The following is a 19,948-nucleotide window of genomic DNA, read 5'->3' on the forward strand; positions in this document are numbered from 1 at the left end:
TGTAGAGACAGAGCTTGATAGCTTCTTGCCATACCTGAGCTCTGATTGAATTCTTGTGTGGACTGTTTTTTTTCCACATTCCCATAATTTTGCCACAAAGATGCGTTCCTTTAGGATTTAAGTGATTTGTTCAAAATTCTTTGAGTTGCAAGGGTTTGTCAGGAATGACATTAATGGTCTGCAGTGTCGGTCCATCAAAGTACTTATTGTTAAGTGGCAGGCTTTTGACAGCGACCGTTTAATGCTGAAGAAAATACTGCTGAGCTTGTTTCATCTTTGTGTGTGCTCTTCTACTACTTCTCTTTGTCCAGCCTGACTCTTTATGTTTTCAAGAAATAACAGATTTGATTTAATTTTCTGAGAGGAGAGCTCACACTTGCATTCTCAGTGTGTTAGCATTCTTAATCCCTAAACATAAATTCCCCATAAATATTAACCTGCCAGCCAACAAGGACTTCATTAAAGGAGTCTGTCTGTCCACAGGCTGTCACAATAATGTCCCACTCCACACATGAGTAGATCACTTCCTGTCTAGGTGTTCAGCTTTTAGAGCAATATCTTATTTGATTACAGTGTAACATGTTGTCTACATGGGAGCACATCACTGCCAAGTTTGTTTTTTTCTTTTTCAAATTTTGATTAGGAATGTGACGCCGTGTCACTCAACCCCCCTGTTTTGTCAAGGTTGATTATCTGTGAAAGAAATGACAAGCAAGTCTGTTCTGGTCAGCTTTATGATTCTTGCATTATTGTGCAAGAGACTTCTGATGTATATGTGGTTGAAAAAGTCTTGTTCTGTCTCTCTAAGGTTCTCTTCTGAAAAAGCTTTTACACACTGGAAACTCCTTTAAAGTAAGTACTTTTTTCGTAAAACAGGATAGGATAAATCACCATCTTTAGGCAACATAATGCTCTATTACGCTTGAAAACTCCAAGTAATATTTACCCTTTAAAGACATGATTTTTACTAATCAAATTTTGCTTGGGTTTTTTTCGTATTTCTTCTTGTCTAGATCCGCTGTGAGGGGATCCGTCTCTTCCTGCTGTGGCTGCAGGCCCTGAGAGACAACTGTGCTGAGGAGCAGTTCCTTATCTTTGCCTGCCTGGTGCCAGGATTCCCTGCCGTGCCCTCCTCAAGGGGGCCATGCACTCTTGACACCATCATTTACAACCCCTTCTCTAACCCCCCTGATGGTAAATACTAATGCTCTTCTTTAAAATTACATTTTTTCAGAGAACTGAGTTGTACAGAAGGAAAAAATTGACATCTTTGGCTAATTTAACTGAAATTTGATTGTTTATGTTTTGCTTGGAAAAATGTTTGTTTCTTTTACATGATGGTGATGGGCGTCTTTTGTTTCTCATTAAAACAGCAAAGGTTGTGCCTGAAGAGATTACTCCGCTGGTTCCAGCTGTCGTCGGTGAGAAAGTTGCAGATGACCAGACGTGTTACATCCTTGAGACTCTTCTGAAGTACATGGTCATCCAGGTAAAAAAAGTGATTATGCTAGAGAGTACACACACACTGTTACCACAAAAAAGCTTTATTAAGTTTTCCCCAACTCTAAGGCCATCTGAGTTTGAGACTGCATTTGCACTGGTTACACAGTAGTGCAGGCACAAAATGATGATACAATTTTGGTCAGTAGTTAAGTTGACAAATGTAGAGGTGGATCGTAATGGTCTTCATTTCTTCTTGCTATGTTTTTATGTTGGAGTAGCTTCAAAGAGCTTCATTTTTAACCTGCTTTGTCCCAATTTTTTCTCTGCATAATAAATGCATGCATTTCATTCCTCAGACCTCCCTGGTATAAAATATGTAAATATGTATGATTTTTTAAATATTTATATTTATGTTACTATTTATTATTATTATTATTATCTCATTTTAAAACTCAAATTAGCAACCCAAATCAACATGTGGCAACTATTGTTGCCAGGTTACTGTACAACCTTAAAGTGATACTCCGGGATGGAACAAGTTGTGTCCTATCACAAGGTTTAGGGCAGAAATTACCCCTACAGCAGTGTTTTTGTGCAGCAGAAGCCCAGAGCGCTCGCACCAAAGACCCCCTCCCTGCTCGTCTGCTGGTTTCCTCTGCACTCAGACGGGGCCATTTTTTACCTGACCAAAAACACTAATAAACGAACTCCCACCGAAAAAATCTGATATCGGTCTGCATTCACGCTTTACTTAGAGAATTTTCAGCGCGTTACTTTCACACAAAAACACCACTAAATAAGGCTCTCGTTCTCATCGTGTCGTACAACGGTGCTACCTCCGCTGCAGAGCCACAGCTGGCTACGAGGCGCTGGCCGCTCAGTGTATCAGTCCGCGCGCAGCGTGCCAGATATAAACAAAGGCAGGTAGTCTGCCAGGACAAAGAGACGCGATGAGAATTAGAGCCTTATTTAGCGGTGTTTTTGTGTGAAAGCAACGCGCTGAAAATTCTCTGAATAAAACGTGAATGCAGACCGATATCAGATTTTTTCGGTGGGAGTTCGTTTATTAGTGGTTTTGGTCAAGTAAAAAATGGCCGCGTCTGAGTGCAGAGGAAACCGGCAGAGGAGCAGGGAGGGGGTGTTTGGTGCAAGCGCTCTGGGCTTCTGCTGCACAAAATCACTGCTGTAGGGGTAATTTCTGCCCTAAACCTTGTGATAGGACCCAACTTGTTCCATCCCGGAATATCACTGTAACAGAAACTTGCAGTCATGTAAGGAGTGCATTAGCTACATAGTGATACTCCCTTTGTTCAATATATGTTTTGTTCACATTGTGTGTTTTTCACTGGATGCTCAGGTGGTTTGTCATCATTTTCTTGTACAATATTTTTTTCTAAGTATTTTACTCAGTCAAATTCTTATGTAGCATTATATGTACTCTTTGTTTGCACAACCTTGAGGAACTATTATGTGGCCAACAATGCACTGCCACTGTGGAAGTGATGCTAACCATCTCCTCTCTGAAGCATGACCTTCTCTGCCTTTGTGCTCTGTCTGCCAGGCGTCCAGTTTAGAGTGGAAGAACAAAGAAAACCAGGACACAGGCTTCAGGTTTCTCTTCAGCCTTTTCAAGAAGTACTACCTTCCACATCTGTTTCCCTCCTTCACCAAGCATACAAATCTCTACAAGCCTTTACTAGGTAGGCTGACATTCACTTTATAAGTACATATTTGCCTTTGAGTTGAAAGCTTTTCAAACTGAGTTTCTTATTATTGGTTCTTTCTATCAAGCTTTGCACAATATACTCAGACCTCAAGAGCAGCTACTTCTGTAGTGAAAGCTCTATATGTGTATATCATTTAGAAAACACAGTATATCAAAAACATATTTGTAAGCTGAGATCTGACACTAAAATAACTTTTGCTGTGTGAATAGCAGCTCGGAGTATCATACCTTCCACTTGGTGCGTAGTATTTCTCTAACAGGAATTTTTAAATAAATTTCTTTTATTCTACAATTTCCTCACTTTGTAGTGTTAATTCTCTTGTCTGCACCAACTTGTAAGAGTTAGCGGTTAGATAAACAACTGATTAATTGAAAAAATGCATAGAATTACAATTCTGATTTGAGTCGATGGATGGATGGATGGATGGATGGATGGATGGATGGATGGATGGATGGATGGATGGATGGATGGATGGATGGATGGATGTTCAGTTATTGTTCTGTTGTAAATAAAACCTTTTTCGATAACACTTCAGCATCAAAATATTGAGTGTTCATTCACAACTTGTCCTCTTTGCTCTTCTTTTTCAATCCTCTTCCCCTTCCTCTCCTTCACTATTTCGTCTAATTTTTCATGCACCTAGACCTCCCCCATCACAGACCAAAACCTTTGTATGTGCCAGTGACGCGGAACAATGAAAGCACCTTCTGTACCAGGGACCAGTACCTTGCACCCCGAGTGGCCTTCATCACCTGGCTGGTCACTTTCTTCCTGGAGAAGAAGTATGTCAGCAGTGCTGCTGTGGCACACAGCGCAAAGAATGGCACTGAGGTGATCCCCAAACTCATCCAGGTGAACATAATACTGTGGGGTCTTCTCTTCTTGTTGTTGAGGGTGTTAGAGCAGGGTTGACATGAGAAGGCACTGTAACCTCTGAGAAAACAAAATTTCATCTTTCCCATCTGCTTATTTCAAAATGGATCAAACAAGTATTTTACTCTAAAGACCAATGCATTCCCTCACTCCTGTAGAGTTGGCACAAACACTTCTGGAAAAAAGAAAAAGGAATTTTGTGTCTTTTTGACTTGAGACTTTGGATCTTGCAGTATGAAGGCAGTCTCATCGCATACCATATCACTATCGACTCTGACTGTGTCTGCTTGTTGCCCAGACTGTCACTGCAGGCGGTAGCAGCCAGGAGAAGGATAAAACATCCGATGGGGATCCTAGTGGGCCAGCAGGGGAGCCTGAGAAGAGCCACTCCAACAGCAGCACACTGTCAGACAGACGGCCAAGTGACTCCAGTTTGTGTAGCATTGAAGAAGAGCATCGCTATGTTTATGACATGGTGCATGCCATCCTGCTTTCCACCAGGGACAACGTGAATTTTGTCAATGAGGTCTTCCACCAGGTATACTCACAAAGCAATATCTTTATTACTTGTTTAAAAAACCAGGGAAATTGCATTTTGTACATGTACTCAGGATCAAAATATTGACTGGATGCTGTCGTAATGAAAGCATATACTCTGCTGCCCTCTGTTGGCAAGTTGTTAGCATAACTCAAAAATCCCTCCAACTACTATAACCCCTTTTTACTATCAAAAATAGTGCAATCAGTTCGATTGTAAGTTCATGTTCTCGCTCCTTAGGCCTTCCTGCTACCCTCTTGTGAAGCATCAGCAACCAGGAAGGTCATCAAAGTGTACAGGAAGTGGATTCTGCAGGAGAAGCCCAGCTTCATGTCAGAGCCTGACAGGGATACCAGGATGGATGAAGTGGATGACAACCGTGGACAAATACTTTGCACAGAAACCAACAGCATGCATGTTCAGGTGCAACTTGACAGACGGTCAAATTTAATGTTTTTTTTCTGTCATACATTCTGTATTGGCTAATCATATTTTGGATTTTCATTTAGCAAAATGGATCAAAAAATTCAAAAGTCTAGCTCTGAGGTTGTTATGTAAAATAAGGGTCTTATTTGATTGTTAAAGAAGTAAGCCTATAATTCCCAAATAGAAATGTTCTGTTAGCCAGATGATTAGTAAGAGGATTAACATACATCAGCAGTACACCTTTACAAGTTTGCAAAGAAACATGTTTAAGATGAATTTAATCAGAAATAGTAATGCGATTGTTTTTTTTCTCACTTATAAATAAAAGTCATTATATATTTTTTAGGGCTGGGACGATGTGCCTTTCTCCTGATTTGATTATTTTTGGAGTGCCAAATTGGTTTAGATTGCGATCCTTTGATAGTTCCAATATTTGCAATTTTAAATTCACCGTTTTTACCAGACAAAGTGAAAAAGTTGAACTATGTCTGCAGACGATATCAGGGGCAATATTTTCCCCAAAAATGCACAAAACATGAGAGTCCGTTTTTAGGGTTTATTCAGGGGATCTGACATTTCAACTTTTTTCCAGCCTAGCTTATGAAAAAAGACTATAATGAAGGACTTAAATTTGAAAAAAGAAATTGACTTTTGAACAAAAAAAAAACACAATTTGAAATTGTTTAACAAAAAATTTCCCATATGCGGATTCATTGATTTTTTTTCTCCCACCGCTAATGTTTGTCAAAACATGTGCTCTAGATTTCAATCTCAGTGCTGTATTATGTTGTAATTGATTACAAGACTGGCCTAAAAGTCAGGTTTTACTTGATAGTCTCAATATAGAATAATCATGTTATAACTGTAATGTGTGTTCTCTTAGCTATTTGCCTACGTTTAAGTGATGTGTTAAGTCAGTTGACTGACCAGCCTCTTCTGCTACCAGACGATTGAAAGTCACGGCCACAAGCGTTCCTCAAGCTGGGGGAGGACTTACTCGTTCAGCAGCGCCATCAGCCGAGGCTTTCTCACTGAGGAGGAAAACAGAGACGTCAAGACTGGTATCCAGCCCACACTACAGGTCTGTTTCCAAGAGTTGCATTTTTGTGAAAATAGCACCTAGTGACCTGAGGTTTTCTGTGAACTTATTACTTACTTATTACTTATTTTGTCTTTCCGTCTGTTTTCTACATTTGTGTTGTGCATTCATGCACCTGTGGTTTCAGGTGTTCTTGACCAATTCATCCAATGTGTTTCTGTTGGAGCCATGCCAGGATGTTCCAAAACTACTTGATAACCAGGTTGAAGTGTGCAAGGGTGTTCTCAGCATCTACAGGCATATGATCATGGAGCACACTATGAATACACAGACATGGTCAGTGCGATGTGCTGATTTTCCACATGATTTGATTCGTCTTTAAAAAAAAACATCCCCAGTCACTACCTGTTTTCCTTGGTTGAAACCCTGTCATTTTCTGTATGTCACATCCAGGGAGCAGATGCTGCAGGTATTGCTCAGAATAACAGAGGCAGTGATGAAAAGGCCACAGGAAAACCAAAGAAAAGACAGCTTTGCTGAAAGTTTGGCCTCTATTCTCTTCAGGGTATGTCCCTTTTTTCCAACAAGTAACTGGGTGTTTTGGATTTATCATTGGTGAAACCAAGTCAAATGTTCATAGACTGCACAGTATTCTTCATGGGTAACCACTCTCTCTTAACCAGGAACCTGTGTGTACGTGTATCTGTGTGTTTGGAATGTACTGAGTGGTGTGTGTATGTAAAGTCTAAAGTGTACTGGGCTGTGACACAAAGGCAAAGAGACGTTACAAAAATTGAGATGTGTCACTAGAGAATTGCGCTTTCATATCTTATCAGGGTCTGCTTTTTAGTCCTGCAATGCTGTCTGTCAGAGCTAATTCTTTGGTCCTTGTCTCATCCTGCATGCAGACCATCATCGTGGCATGGGTGCGGGCCAACCTGTGCGTATTTATCTCCCGGGAGCTATGGGACGAGCTGCTGGCAGTGTTGTCCTCTCTTACCTGCTGGGAGGAGCTGGTGACAGAGTGGTCCAGCATCATGGACTCGCTGACGGCTGTGCTGGCACGCTCTGTTTATGGCCTGGACATGGCCAACCTGCCACTGGACAAACTAAGTGAACAGAAGGAGAAGAAGCAGAGGGGACGTGGTGAGAAATAAGAAAAGAAACTGAGATGTTTGGATTTGGAGTAAAAAAAAAAAAGGCTTAAAATTAGCCGAAACACAACAGATCAATGGCTAAATTTTCTATGATATGTTTTAAAATGACGTGAATAGCGCTTAAGGGATATGATACCTTTTAAAGGGAACTGTATTGGAATATTGGCTAAGGCAGAGCTTCTATCTAAAGAAGTCAAGCAATAGAAACAACACAAGCCTTCAAATGACTAATTTTCCATTTATTTCACATAAAATGATTAAAATATGGTCTGCCACAATATCAGAATTTCACCACAAGATATAAAGAAGTTTAAGATCAAGACACTTTATTTGCCAGACAGGTCTTTACTTTGCTGTTCATCCCTTTGGCAAAATACTCTAAACATAAGCACAGGTGAAGAGAGAGACATAATTGTATGAGAGAAGTTCTAGAAAAATAGGTACACCAATAATGAATGTTTATTAGAATAACAAATAGTGAAAAGGCATCCAGATTAACCAGGAACAAAACATCCACAAGGCCCAAAATCTGACCACATTATCATAAATCAAACAAAATCACCAGCTGCTGCAGGGAAAGAGAGCTCATGTGAAACCAAACACAACTCAACTACTCCAATAATTTGGCTTATTGTTCACAATCATGTCCTTAGTTGTGCAATTTTTACCCTTTTCCAGTCAGTTTTGTTCCACATTTTTGCTGACTGGAGTATCGTCAAGCACCTCGTCTTTTTTATCGAATCTCAAAAATGCTCCATCAGTCAGCGCCATAACGACAAGTGTCAAGAAGCACCCCCTACTATGAACTCATTAACTACACTGTAATACCATATGCTCTTTTTTAGAGAAATTCGTTCATTTTCTGAACCGCTTATCCTGTTCAGGGTCGCGGGTGGCTGGATCCCAGCTGTCATTGGGCGAGAGACGGGGTATACCCTGGACTAGTCGCCAGTCAATCACAGGGCTGATGCAGACAGACAACCATTCATTCATTCACACACTCACAACTTAGAGTGACCAATTAACCTGATGAGCATGTTTTTGGACTGTGGGGGGGAGTTAGAGGACCCAGAGAGAACCCATGCATGCGTGGGGAGAACATGCAAACTCCACACAGACAAGTTGGGAATCAAACTGGTGACCTCCTTGCTGTGAAGCTGCAGCGCTAACCTTTGCGCCACCATGCAGCCCCTTTAAAAAATTTAATGTTTAATCCTTTTTTAGAAGATGGCAATTGTCATTACCTGTTATAGCAACAGTAAGTAATTGTATGGATTACAGGATTGAGAATCTGTAAATCTGACGGTTCCTGGCAGAGAGGTTGGAAAAGCTGACAATTTAAGGCTAAAGTCCTGGTATGGACTGAATTTGGGAACTGAGCTAGCTTATGACCAATTCACTGAACCTCCTGTGCTGTTGGCACTCATCCCCATCAAGCCATTTTCACTCTGACATCCCTCCATTGATTCACATCAGTTGGGTTCTGTGTGGGCAGCGCGGCTGTGGTTCAGGGGTAGTCAGCGTCTCTGTACTGAAAGGTCAAGGGTTTGATCCTAGCTCCTCCAGTCACATGCCAAAGTTGCCTAGCGCAACAAACTCAACCCAAAATAGCTCCCACTGTCGATTTTCTGTGGTCCTACCCATGAACACAAGCCAGTGTTCCCGTTGGTGCTGGTCCCAAGCCCAGAAAAATGGGGAAAGGCATCAGGTGTAAAACTGTGCCACATCAACATTCAGAAATCCAATCAGAAACAAGATCGGCTGATCCGCTGTTGCCAACTTTGGACAGGGCAAAGGAAAAGAAGTAGGATTCTGTTTGGATGTTTCATTTTAGTTTGTAGAGCATGCTCAATAACACAATGAAAATGTTGAATTAACTCTCAGGGAATAACATAGTATGCCCTATGAAGTATTAATTAAAGCTTTTTTACCTCTTCTCTGTATGGATGTTGCTTCTCAGAGTGCTTTTGAAGATACTTTGAGAATGAATATCTGATGAGCTTTGGCTCCCTGCTGATCAAAAAACCTGTAACTTACCAAATTCCCCTGTACCATTCCTTTGAGTTTTCCTCAGTCTGCCCAAACTCTTAAAGATACCACCACTTGTGGTCACAAAAATAAAAAAAAATCCTCAAAGATCCTTCACAGTGCTACACAAAAAAATCTTTAAATGGGAACATGATGGCGAGTTCATGAAAATATCCACTTTTGATGCACAGCAGTATTTCTTACAGATTTTAAAACTGTGTGTTGAGTGTTAATTTCATAGAGTGGGTCAAACAATACCATCACAATAGTGACTGATTGTCCATTTTTATCCTGGGTATCCTCTGTCATGCTTAAAGCTATGCAAAATCCTTGGTGATTAAAGAGTGTTTTCTGTTTGCAGGAGTGATCCATGACTCTCAGAAGGCAGCAGCTGTGGCACGTTCTTTCTCATTGAGCTGGAGGAACCAAGGGGATCAGGTTGGGCCAGGAGTTCAGGAGCCCATGAGAATTCGTTCTGCCACTACATCAGGAGCTCCTGGTGTAGAAAAAGCCCGTAACAATGTCCGACAGAAGGCCTCTGGTAAGTCTGTGGAATATTCTTCATAAAAGCATCGTTGCTATATGTCCCCATATGGCCGAAAAGAAAACGCAAATGGATTGCTTTAATGAAACAGTCAGCACGTATGTCCTATCTGTGCTCATGCAATGTTGAGTTGGCTTTTGTGCAAAGCCAACTTAACATTGCTGATAAGCCTCTGAAGCACAGGGTTTATCAGATGTATTGACTGTGTGTGTAAGCCTTTAGACAGGTCTGTGTGTACGCAAGCCCAGGTGTCTCTGAAAGGCCCAACGCTAAAGACAAAGAGGCCAGCAGATGGTCTCCATTGTTCCCCTAACATGTCACTAGCCAATGTCAACATGTTTCCATGTCAGCTCGATTGCAGGCATACAGCACAATCCCCCATGATGACATGTCAGAGGCCAGCTTCGGATACTTATTGTCATTGGCTCAATTCAAACACTGCAAACCCTCCTTATCTGATAAGAATGTGGCAGGCTAATTATAAGTTTAGCTGAAAGGCCTTCTTCAGTGCCTGTCTTTCTGGTCTTAATTTTGTCTAGACAGAATCTTAATGTGGAGGATAAAAGACGCAGAGGAACCTGTAGCATTTCCTGCCCTCCTGTCCCTCCAATTACCACCAACATACTAAAGTGACGAGGTTGTTGAGCTGGGAGCAGATGTGTTTGTCCCTGGAGGATGAATTCTTAGAAGGGGTTGGTGTGTGTTTGTGTGTGAGGGTTTGCTGACACATCCATTATGTGTCTCATGTGCCTGTTAATGCACCCTCTGTTACTCTGTTTATTTGTATCTGTAATATGCAAGCAAAGATGGACATAAAACACTACCGCTTCAAATTCCCTTCCCTTTCTTTGGCCTAATTGGATTCCTTCTCCATTGATCTTCAAAGGCCCGACAGCCCTCCTCCCTACTCCTTAAGAAAAGCCCACACATCAATTGCTATGCAGTTTTTGATAGTTTCATTAAGAGTGTAATTAATGCTCATTAATATGCATAAATGGGAAGCAGTGGCAAGCTGCAGCCGAGACCATGTATCTCTCTCTTTCTGAAAGGCATAATTAAAGTGTGCTGAAAACAGAATAGGACTGTCCTCTTTCATTGCACTCTTTGAGATTAAGTCTGAAGTGCCAGCTTAGTACAATAGCAATGCCTTTGCATTGAGAACTGTCAAAACTTGGCCACACTTGTGCATGCAAATACAAACTAATGTTGTTGTAAACTCTTGTCTGAGGAAAGCAGCTAAGTATTTCATTATGGTACTCATTACTGTTTTCCAACTACAAAGGGCCATTTATACATGCTCTTACTTTGCCATAGACATGTGCTTATCAGGTCTAGCTTAAAAGGTAATTGGCTTATAAATTATTATTATTAATAATAAATTATTTATATGGAAATAAGACTCAATTTTGTAAGTGTATTCAGTTATTTCTTTTCACATGCATCAGATTAGCATTCAGTTTGTTTCTCATGACATCCTTTGAAAATGTATTCAACATTAATCATTGTATTTTGTGTTAATGGAAGTGGACTCAGTAGTCAGTGCTGGCCCAGTTTCAAGACCGGATAAAATAATCCCCATAAAGTCAACTATGTCCCCAGTTTTTGGATCATTAAATCAGTCAAGCTAGATAATGTGCATATTATTTTCAGCAAAAGTTTCTTTTCACCAGTTAAATGTGAGCAGAGTGTTTTTTTTTCTGGCTTATGACGCAGGGGATACCTTATATTTTGGGGGGCAATTGAGTCAGAGTGGCATTTTGGGTAGGGAGGTCCTTTTTCTGTTATTTTGTGTGACAAACCCTTTATTTTGATACACTCTGAAACTAAACGTTTTTTTAACCCCCAAGTGGCAGTTTAGTCCTAAAGTCACCAAACAATAAGTCCAGATCAAAGTCCACAGTATCCAGGTCTAATTTGAGTCCAACTCACCAAGTTGAGTTCGAGTCAAGTCCCCATGCTGAACGTATCCTATCTGAAACGAGTTTCAAAGACCTACCATTTTGTCAACATGATAAATAATTTCCTTAAAAACCTGTTCAAAATTTGTTTGACATTTACTTCACCCCTTTAAGACTTATTATTCCACTACAGGCAGCTTAAGTTGTGTTTCAGCCCTTTTCAAAATTGCTGCTCTAATGAAATCATCCACACACTTTTATTTAAAAAAAAAATGTTTCCAAATTTTTTAGAAGTTGCTGTAAAAAAAAAAAACATCAAAATTGTTATCTGCATCTAAATAATGCATATTTACTAAAAGCTTTGCTAAAAAAAAAAGTAAAAAAAAAAATCATGAACAAAATGATATACCTAGATGTTTTTATGTATCTTGTTAAAAGGGATGATAAAAATACTGGTTCCAAAATATTAGAATTTTATGGCTATTTTTTTTATGTGTCAGGCATTAAAGGGTTTGTACTATTTCTAACAAGAACAGTGACTGTTCTCTCCAGAGTGTCCAGTGCCAAAACCTACACCAACTGTGTGGGATCTTTGTGATGAAGAAAACACATTTCTTTGATCAAAATTAGATTCTACAAAATCCTGGCTGCATGTCTGGAGGTTTAAATTAAAATTTTTAACATTTGTTTTATTCATAGAGCTGTGTCATACATAAAAAGCATTGGATTCTTCTTTAAAGGGGTGCAAAATTACTATCTCTGCTACAGTGGGATCACTATGGGTGTCCAATAAACTATAAAAATCCTTCAGCCCTGCAGCTTTTAATCTGAATTTGAACCAGAAAAACATTCTGGACCTGATGGTTGAGGAACTTCAGTTCCTCATATTACTGTTGGCCTACTAACACATTAATATAAGCAACAGTGTCAGGTAACTCTTGCATCTCATGTACTTGTCAGGGTGGTTGGATGGTACAAATTAGATAAAACATATATTGTATTTTCTGCGGGGTTTTTTCAGTTTTTTATTCTCTTTCATAAATTAATGAAAGCAGAATTGACCTTGTTATGGTCAAAGTCTTTCTGCTCTGCTGTGCTCTGTGCCTTGCCTTTATTGTAACTGTCTTCTTCCTTTTACCTCTTTTCTGTTTCCACTCTTTTTGTTCTCTTTTGTCTTTTTCCCTGATGGAAGCTAAGCGAAGCCAGTCAATCAGCAACTGTGTTCATCTATACGAGGCTTTGCCCACTACTAAAAGCGTTCCTATGCTGCTCCACACTGTGAGCTCTTTCTTGCCTGGTATCTCTTCTGGTAATTCTGCTTGCTCTCAAAGACTCTCAGGTAAAGTGTTTTCTGAGAGCTGCATGTGTGTTTGTGTGTTTGTGATCTCTGCCCCTCTTCTCCATCCATCCGTCATTGCCTGTTATATTCAACCACTCACAGCTCTCTGCTCTAATGGATTTAGAAAGGGGTTGGTGTTTATCTGGAAATTACAACTTCTTGTGCTCATTTATTGCAAAGTGTAACAAACTTTTAGGCATCCCTGTGTTGGATTTGAGAATATGATTGTAACAGTAGTTTCCCTGCATCATTACTGCATGCGTGTATGTCATAATTCCCCCCTGTATGTAAAATAAAATGTCAAAACAATACCAAATTTTCTTTATACAGTGTCTTCAAGTCACTAAACAAAAATGTCATCTTTTTTGTTCTTTATAACTTTTTTTGTTCGTTTTTTTGTATTAGTCTTGTTGACCTGCCTAACAGTGTTTCTTGTATTCTTCTGTCTGTCAGATGTGGAAGAGTGTCAGCTGTCTGAATGTGGGGGAGAGGAGGAGCTCAGCGCAGAAAGCCCACTGCCTCGTAGTAGCAGCACATCTGACCTCACCCATCAAGTGTCCGACACTTTACCAGGTAGAACTTTGGGCATTCCTAGTGACATCCTCAATAAGTCAGTATGCATGTGCGAGTGTGTATGGATGCAAAGAAATAAAGAGCATTTATTTATACTTTTGCCTCTAGCAATCTTTTTTTTTAATTTTACTATCAGTGTTAAGCTATTATACAAATGCTATGTTACTGTGTGAAAGTTTTTTTTACTTTAAAACTCATACAACGCACCTGCAACATATACATGATGAAGATGTGTGTCCCAAATCACAATACTGTTTACCATACTGACAGCAAACTTGTTGCAATGGAATGAAAAGAAAGCTGCAGCACCCTGACAAATCACAGCCAGATCAAAACTATTGGATAGTTTTTTTTAATAATTAATAATTTAATTCCTACCAACAAAAATCAAAAGTTAGTCAAATCATAGCAACCAGCTGCAAAGTATTATTGAAAAAAATGAAATTCTTGGGTTTTCATTTAACTTTGGAAAGAGTTCTTTAATCATTGAATGCATCTTCAGATCTCCACATCTTTTTTTTCTGACAGTATCAGCTTGGTGTATATCTTTGTGCCCATTAAAGACAGAAGGGAAACCAGGTACTAGGGGTGTTTTTGTATTAGAATTGGGTTGTATGTTTTTAGTCACTGTTATATCAGTTGTATTAGTTCATTTAATAAAGAATATGCTTCCTGAACAGAAGTTTAAAAAAAATCCAACAGATTTAATCTGTTGCCCAGATGTCAGACAGATGATGAGCAGTAATTGAAGCTTGCTTGTCCAATGACCCCAAAGACAAAAAAAAATGTCTTGATATTATAAATGTGTTTTGATTACAAGAAAACAAGAGGGAAAAGTTGCTTTAATTATTAGTTGCCATGGGATAGCTTGAAAACAGATGCAATTCTTTTTTTAATGATATCCCCTGTTGCACCTCAGCCCAGAAAAGAGAGTACTCCCCTTCCTCGTGTGGGTCTGAAAGCAGGACATCTGATGGGAGGAAGGAGAGTAATGAGCCACCAGTGGTGAGGACAATCTTGTGCTTTAATTAAAGTTTAAAATAATACTATAGCATGTCCTGTTCACTTGTATTTCCTTTCTCTTTGTTAATGTTTGTGTCCGTATTCTCAGATCCTCATCCGGCAGAGCAGCAGTCCAGCTGAGACAGAGTGTAATTCTGAGGGACACATAAACTACACTCGACCCAAACTCAGAGAGAAAAGTAAGTCATTACTTTTTTTTCCTGCATGATCACTGTGTGTGCTGGGTTTAAATATGTTTTTATATGAGAAACCAGTCTTTACTGTGAAAATGTGTTAGTCATATCCAAAGCTGTTTTTCTGAATGAATTTATATTTCCCCACACACTTCCAGAACCCTCTTTACTGTATTTTTCTAACATCTTACACTTTGATGTCATCCACTGACTCTCTTAAGGTGAGAGTTTGAGCAGTGAGACATCCAATGGCTATCTCAATGAAGCTGAAGTTACCTGGCAGGCTTTCGATGAGGAGGCTGATACTCAGTCCACTCAGTCGGCTCACATGGACGTGACAACTGACCCCCAGAGCCAAGGGAGTTTACTTCTCAGCCACAACGAGGCTCTTGCAGGTATCTGAACACAATCATGCACTTCAGATGTTTAGAGCTGATTTTTATTCTCAGCCAAATACATTACAGAAAAAGTTGCCGTCAACAAAAATCTGTTTTAAAAATGGCACCAGCGCTTTAGAGGATACATAAAGGGTCCATCATTTTAAACAGGTCTGTTGTGTTGTGATATGGTATTGGGTAGTTGCAGGTTTACAAACAGTTAAAAATCAAGCTCCATTGGATAAAAACAAGTTGAATGCATGGAATGTTTTTTCTTTTTTGACTCCTGTTAAAGTGTAAATCTTCTTAAACAATCAGCATGAACAAAAAAAAGAGTTGAAGAAATTCAGCTGCTCTTCAGATTTGAATCAGCAGTGTGTCATTTAGCTGGGTTGTAGAGGTTTAAGTGAGCTTGTTCTTGTTCTCACTTTCAATGTAAGGAAGAGCAAGTAGCCCATGTTCCTATTTAATGTGACTGAATATTTGTAAATTATAGTTGAATTTTAATTCCTTTAATAGTAAATATGTTTCTAAAAGGAAATTATTTCTGCTCGAAACCATAAAGCTTTTTAGTTCTCCCTCCCCTCCCTGTCTGTCATCACAGTAGTCTTCCCAGCCGTCTACGTGAGCTATCTATGTAACCACATTGTGAAGATCATGAAGTTGTCGCTCCTCCCCATGCTCCCTTCCTCAAAGCCGGTTTTATCCCTTTCCACTTGTTGTTTTTTAGGTCCTGAGTGTCCCCTTCCTCCCCACTCTGCACCCCCGTCCTACCACCACCACAACCACTACCACTACCCTCAGAACCCACCTGCCTCACCAGCCCTTCTGGTGCACACAGAGTGCCCGCGGGACTGCCCCCTGGATGACAACATGCATCCGTCTGTCTTACACATGCCACATCACTTGGGTACTGCTTCCCAGCTGCTACTCATCATCTGTGTCATTGTACTCATTTGCCATTGACTCTACATGCCTTTTGTATTTCAGCCTCACCTTGGCTTTCTTTGCTTACATGGCTTTTGATTTCATGTCTGTCATTTTCCATTCATTTTCCCAGACAAACTTGTTCAGTTACTGCTTTGAGTATGATAATTTGTCTTTCTAGGTCTACTTGGAATGAAACATGCATTGCCATATATTGCGTTTTTTTAACATGGTAAAAAAAATAAGCTTAAGGGCTTCAAACTTTTTTTATTCACCTCTGATATGCTACACGTGCAATTTATTTCTTTGGCTTTAGCTTCTTTTACTCCTGCTTTGTCCTCAATTGTCCACTAGATGGCAGTGTCCTCCCACAATTCAACCTGAGTGATCTGATGCATGTGACTTGTGCCTGATTTCCAAAAGTGATGATGATGATGATGAGTTTCATTGGGCGGAGAACTTATTTGGACACTTTTGGAAAACAAAAAGCACAGGGGAGCAAAGAAATTGGTCAAAAAGTGCTCATACACTAAAAGGATGGGTTAACACTCTTATATAGTAGATGATAATCTCATAATTGTATGGTTTTGTGTCAGTTCTGCATTCTTTGACCAATTCCTAAAACCTCTATGAAATCATGTTTACTGCAGTTGAATTGATGCAACCATTTTTTAGCTGTTAACATGTATTTTTTCTGACCCCCGAGACTCATAATCATAAACCCCTGTTTCTGACCTTACAGACAGCAGTGAGTGTCTTGCTGATGATGTCAGCATCATTGCGGGTGGGACCCTGACTGGTTGGCATGCCGACTCTGCCTTTGTCCTGTGGAGGAGGATTTTGGGTATCCTCGGAGATGTGAACAACATCCAATGTCCCAAAATCCATGCAAAGGTCTTTTCCTGTCTTTATGAGCTCTGGCATAAGCTGGCAAAGGTAAGACAAAAGGAGAAACTGTCTTAAATCAAGGATTTTAAATGGAGAAAAATGCATTCTTCCAGAACCTGTTATCTATGACCTGCAGGAAAATCTAGGTATAGATTAACCCTAACTTCTAAGATAAAAAGGGTTATGTTTCAATGACTCAAGTGCCTGTTAGTTTGAGCCAACAGTGTCTGTTAATGGAAATGTTATGTCAAACCAAAGGCTTTCATACACCTATCTTCAGCCCTTTCTTACATAGATGCTGCCATTATGCATTGTGGGTATTTTAATGAAATCTGTGAACATGTGCTTACAGATCCGGGACAATCTTGGTATCAGTGTGGACAACCAATCCTCTCCTCCTCAGCCAGCCTTCATCCCTCCTCTTCGAATGCTGGCCTCCTGGCTTTTTAGGGTACTGAAAAAAGAGACAAAAAACACAACATTCAGAATAGTTAAACATTTAGCGCACAAACTTTAAAATGTACAACAGATTGAAAAGTGGTAACTGGTGCTCACCATGAAGACATAATACTTTTTCCCCCCAAATTCAGAAAGTATAAGCAGGAATCAGTTATACTGTGTGTCCTTTGGATACTAACCCATCATAGTTTATGTGTTACTATTTTATTTTGTATTAGCAAGAGTAGATGACATCTGGAAGGTGTTTCTCTGGGAAAAGCCTCTATGCTCAGGGGGAAATTTAATTAGAATAAATTAAATTGGAGTGACTGCTAGGCTTTAGCATAGATGGAAGCTGTAGCTATACATTCAACTAAATGAGCAGTGTCTTTCTGTGTTATTTAAAGACCAAAAAACAGATCACACAAATACAAACTTTAAAAAAATTGGTACATTTAAGACCCAGCTTCTTTCTCTCCTCTACAGGCCACCATGTTGCCCGCTGAATACAAGGCTGGTAAGCTGCAGGCCTACAAGCTGATCTGTGAGATGATGACCAGGCACCAGGATGTCCTCCCTAACACCGATTTCTTGGTGCATCTCTACCACATCATGCACAAAGGCATAACCAGTGATGACCAGGTACGGCCATTTGAGGGCATCTTCAGGAAGGCTGTCAGTTTATCTTTTTTCCCCCACTAGATGGTGCACCAGACATGCTCTTATGATGTACATGTACTAGCACTGTGGAAAACTGAACAACTGTGGCCTTAAGTTTAAAATTTATCCATTACTTTCCCCGTGTGGCTTGCTTGAGCAGTTTCTAATCAGCTATCACCCCTTAATGTAGTTAGGTTATAATCTTGGCATATTATTTAATCCTAAATGTCGTCAGTGCCATTTTTGTGTCTACAGATAATTAAAGGCAGCATGAGGGCTGTAACAGACAGGTGGTAGAATGAGGTTTAAATAGGTGCTTTACAATGTTATTGTGTTGAGTACTTGACTCAGGAAATGGCTTTAAAAACTGTGTTCCAACTAGTGGTGATGAAGAACGCTTCTGTGTTTTGGCATTTTCCACCTCCTTCAGCCACACCCTTACTTGTGTTTAATTCTGGCTGGGCTCCATATCTCCCAGACGAAGCTGAGTAAAGATGAATGGATTCCCCAAAAACAAAGGAAGGGGATAAAAGTGTGTGGTAGGGAGGTGTTGTGTGTGCGTGCGGGTGTGTGTGTATGAATGCCCTCCTGGCTTGGTCTCTATTGCGCTTTGGCAGTGCGACAAGCTTATTAGAATGTTTTCCATGTCGTTAAATAATGTTTTGAGCCCCTGCCGCGTATACGTGATTAATTAAGGATTGACGTCTGTCGCGCTCCGTTAGACTGACACGTCGGCCAGGGGCCCAGAGTAGGCTGGACTGCCTGTCTGTGTGGATGCAAGTGTGTGAAGGAGCGGGAGGGGGGACTGGGGAACGTAGTGGAGAGTAGAGCAATGAGGGGGGCACATTGAGAGACGAGGCAACATTCTCCAGCTTTTGTTGTGGCTCTGTATAATGCGTCAGGGGGCCAGAGCCAGGCTGGCCACTGAAGCATGCTCAAATTGGCCGGAGAAAAGAGTCCTCACGCCACACAATAGAGGACAGCCGCACGCCTGCTTAACATAAGAAAGTGGCTCTTACATCCCCCCTCCTCTTTCCTCTCTGCATTTACTTGAAACCCCCAACCTAGCAAAACAAAAAAAAAAAAAAATCATACACTTTCTGAATCTATCATAACATGAAACATAGTCATATAAATATCTTTGTTTATGTTTTTTTTAAATTCACTTATTATTATTTTTTATTCCCAAGAGATAGTAACTGTGTCCTGGCCCGTCTATATGTTGTTGTTTATGATTGTAGTAATGTAAATAATTGTTACACTTTAAGGTTGTTGTGCAGTTTAAACTCAAACACACAGCATTCCAGCTTTCTTGTCAAGCAATTTCTTCTTACCTGTCTCTGGGGTCATAAAATCTGCCTTCACCAATTGGGTTTTATAGACGACAAGGGAAGTCCCAGGGTAAACCTATCCACTAAATTCAACTTAGCTTTGAGAAAATGACAGTTCCCTTGAAGGGATTCTCCTTCCAACTGACAGGGTGCCAAGGTCATGGCTATTGTGCTGATTGTTCCCTGGTCACTGGTCTGACAAAAGCATGGTCATTGCACAAAAGCAGTAATCTATCTAATAGGTCTACTGTCTGAGTTGCAGTAGTTAACAACATGTCTTGTCAGGTATTGGGAAGTGTACACCAACAAAGCATTTTTGCACTTACTTGTTCGTGAGAGGCTTGAGAGGGCATATACCTTATCTGCTGCGTGTTCATTTCCATTCTTGTGCCATAGCATTTTTATGTCGATTAAACGTGTTAACGTAACACATGCTTGGTACAACGGTCTTGTACGTCTGTCACTGTAGAAGAGACGCCTTGTATAATTAATTCACTGCCAGATGAAGTTGTGGCAGTTGACCCTTAAGTCACAAATGTGGTTGTT

At 40.2% G+C, this 19,948-nt stretch overlaps 1 protein-coding gene across 7 annotated transcripts in view; it reads left to right on the top strand.

Moving 5' to 3' along the window:
- ralgapa2 (Ral GTPase activating protein catalytic subunit alpha 2) overlaps positions 1–19,948 on the top strand; it is a 95,610-nt gene that overhangs the window by 29,693 nt on the left and 45,969 nt on the right. For 4 of the 7 annotated variants that reach the window (XR_012599764.1, XM_074691361.1, XM_074691362.1 and 1 more), the window contains exons 5-25: positions 809–852; positions 1,014–1,194; positions 1,374–1,489; positions 3,005–3,139; positions 3,810–4,022; positions 4,342–4,581; positions 4,822–5,004; positions 5,954–6,088; positions 6,234–6,382; positions 6,500–6,611; positions 6,955–7,192; positions 9,593–9,772; positions 12,866–13,012; positions 13,466–13,585; positions 14,505–14,590; positions 14,697–14,787; positions 15,003–15,176; positions 15,889–16,068; positions 16,828–17,021; positions 17,326–17,424; positions 17,898–18,053. Coding sequence is in view for 3 of the 7 variants with exons in the window: in XM_074691361.1 (XP_074547462.1) it covers positions 809–852; positions 1,014–1,194; positions 1,374–1,489; positions 3,005–3,139; positions 3,810–4,022; positions 4,342–4,581; positions 4,822–5,004; positions 5,954–6,088; positions 6,234–6,382; positions 6,500–6,611; positions 6,955–7,192; positions 9,593–9,772; positions 12,866–13,012; positions 13,466–13,585; positions 14,505–14,590; positions 14,697–14,787; positions 15,003–15,176; positions 15,889–16,068; positions 16,828–17,021; positions 17,326–17,424; positions 17,898–18,053 (3,173 nt within the window). In the remaining 4 variants the exon portion in view is untranslated. The remainder of the gene's footprint in view (positions 1–808; positions 853–1,013; positions 1,195–1,373; positions 1,490–3,004; positions 3,140–3,809; positions 4,023–4,341; positions 4,582–4,821; positions 5,005–5,953; positions 6,089–6,233; positions 6,383–6,499; positions 6,612–6,954; positions 7,193–9,592; positions 9,773–12,865; positions 13,013–13,465; positions 13,586–14,504; positions 14,591–14,696; positions 14,788–15,002; positions 15,177–15,888; positions 16,069–16,827; positions 17,022–17,325; positions 17,425–17,897; positions 18,054–19,948) is intronic. The other 3 variants (XR_012599765.1, XR_012599767.1, XR_012599766.1) reach the window with 3 other exon arrangements.

The sequence above is a fragment of the Halichoeres trimaculatus genome, unplaced genomic scaffold (assembly GCF_033239565.1).
Source record: "Halichoeres trimaculatus isolate MK-OKI-2021-1 unplaced genomic scaffold, fHalTri1.1 fHalTri1_scaffold_17, whole genome shotgun sequence".
NCBI lineage: Eukaryota > Metazoa > Chordata > Actinopteri > Labriformes > Labridae > Halichoeres > Halichoeres trimaculatus.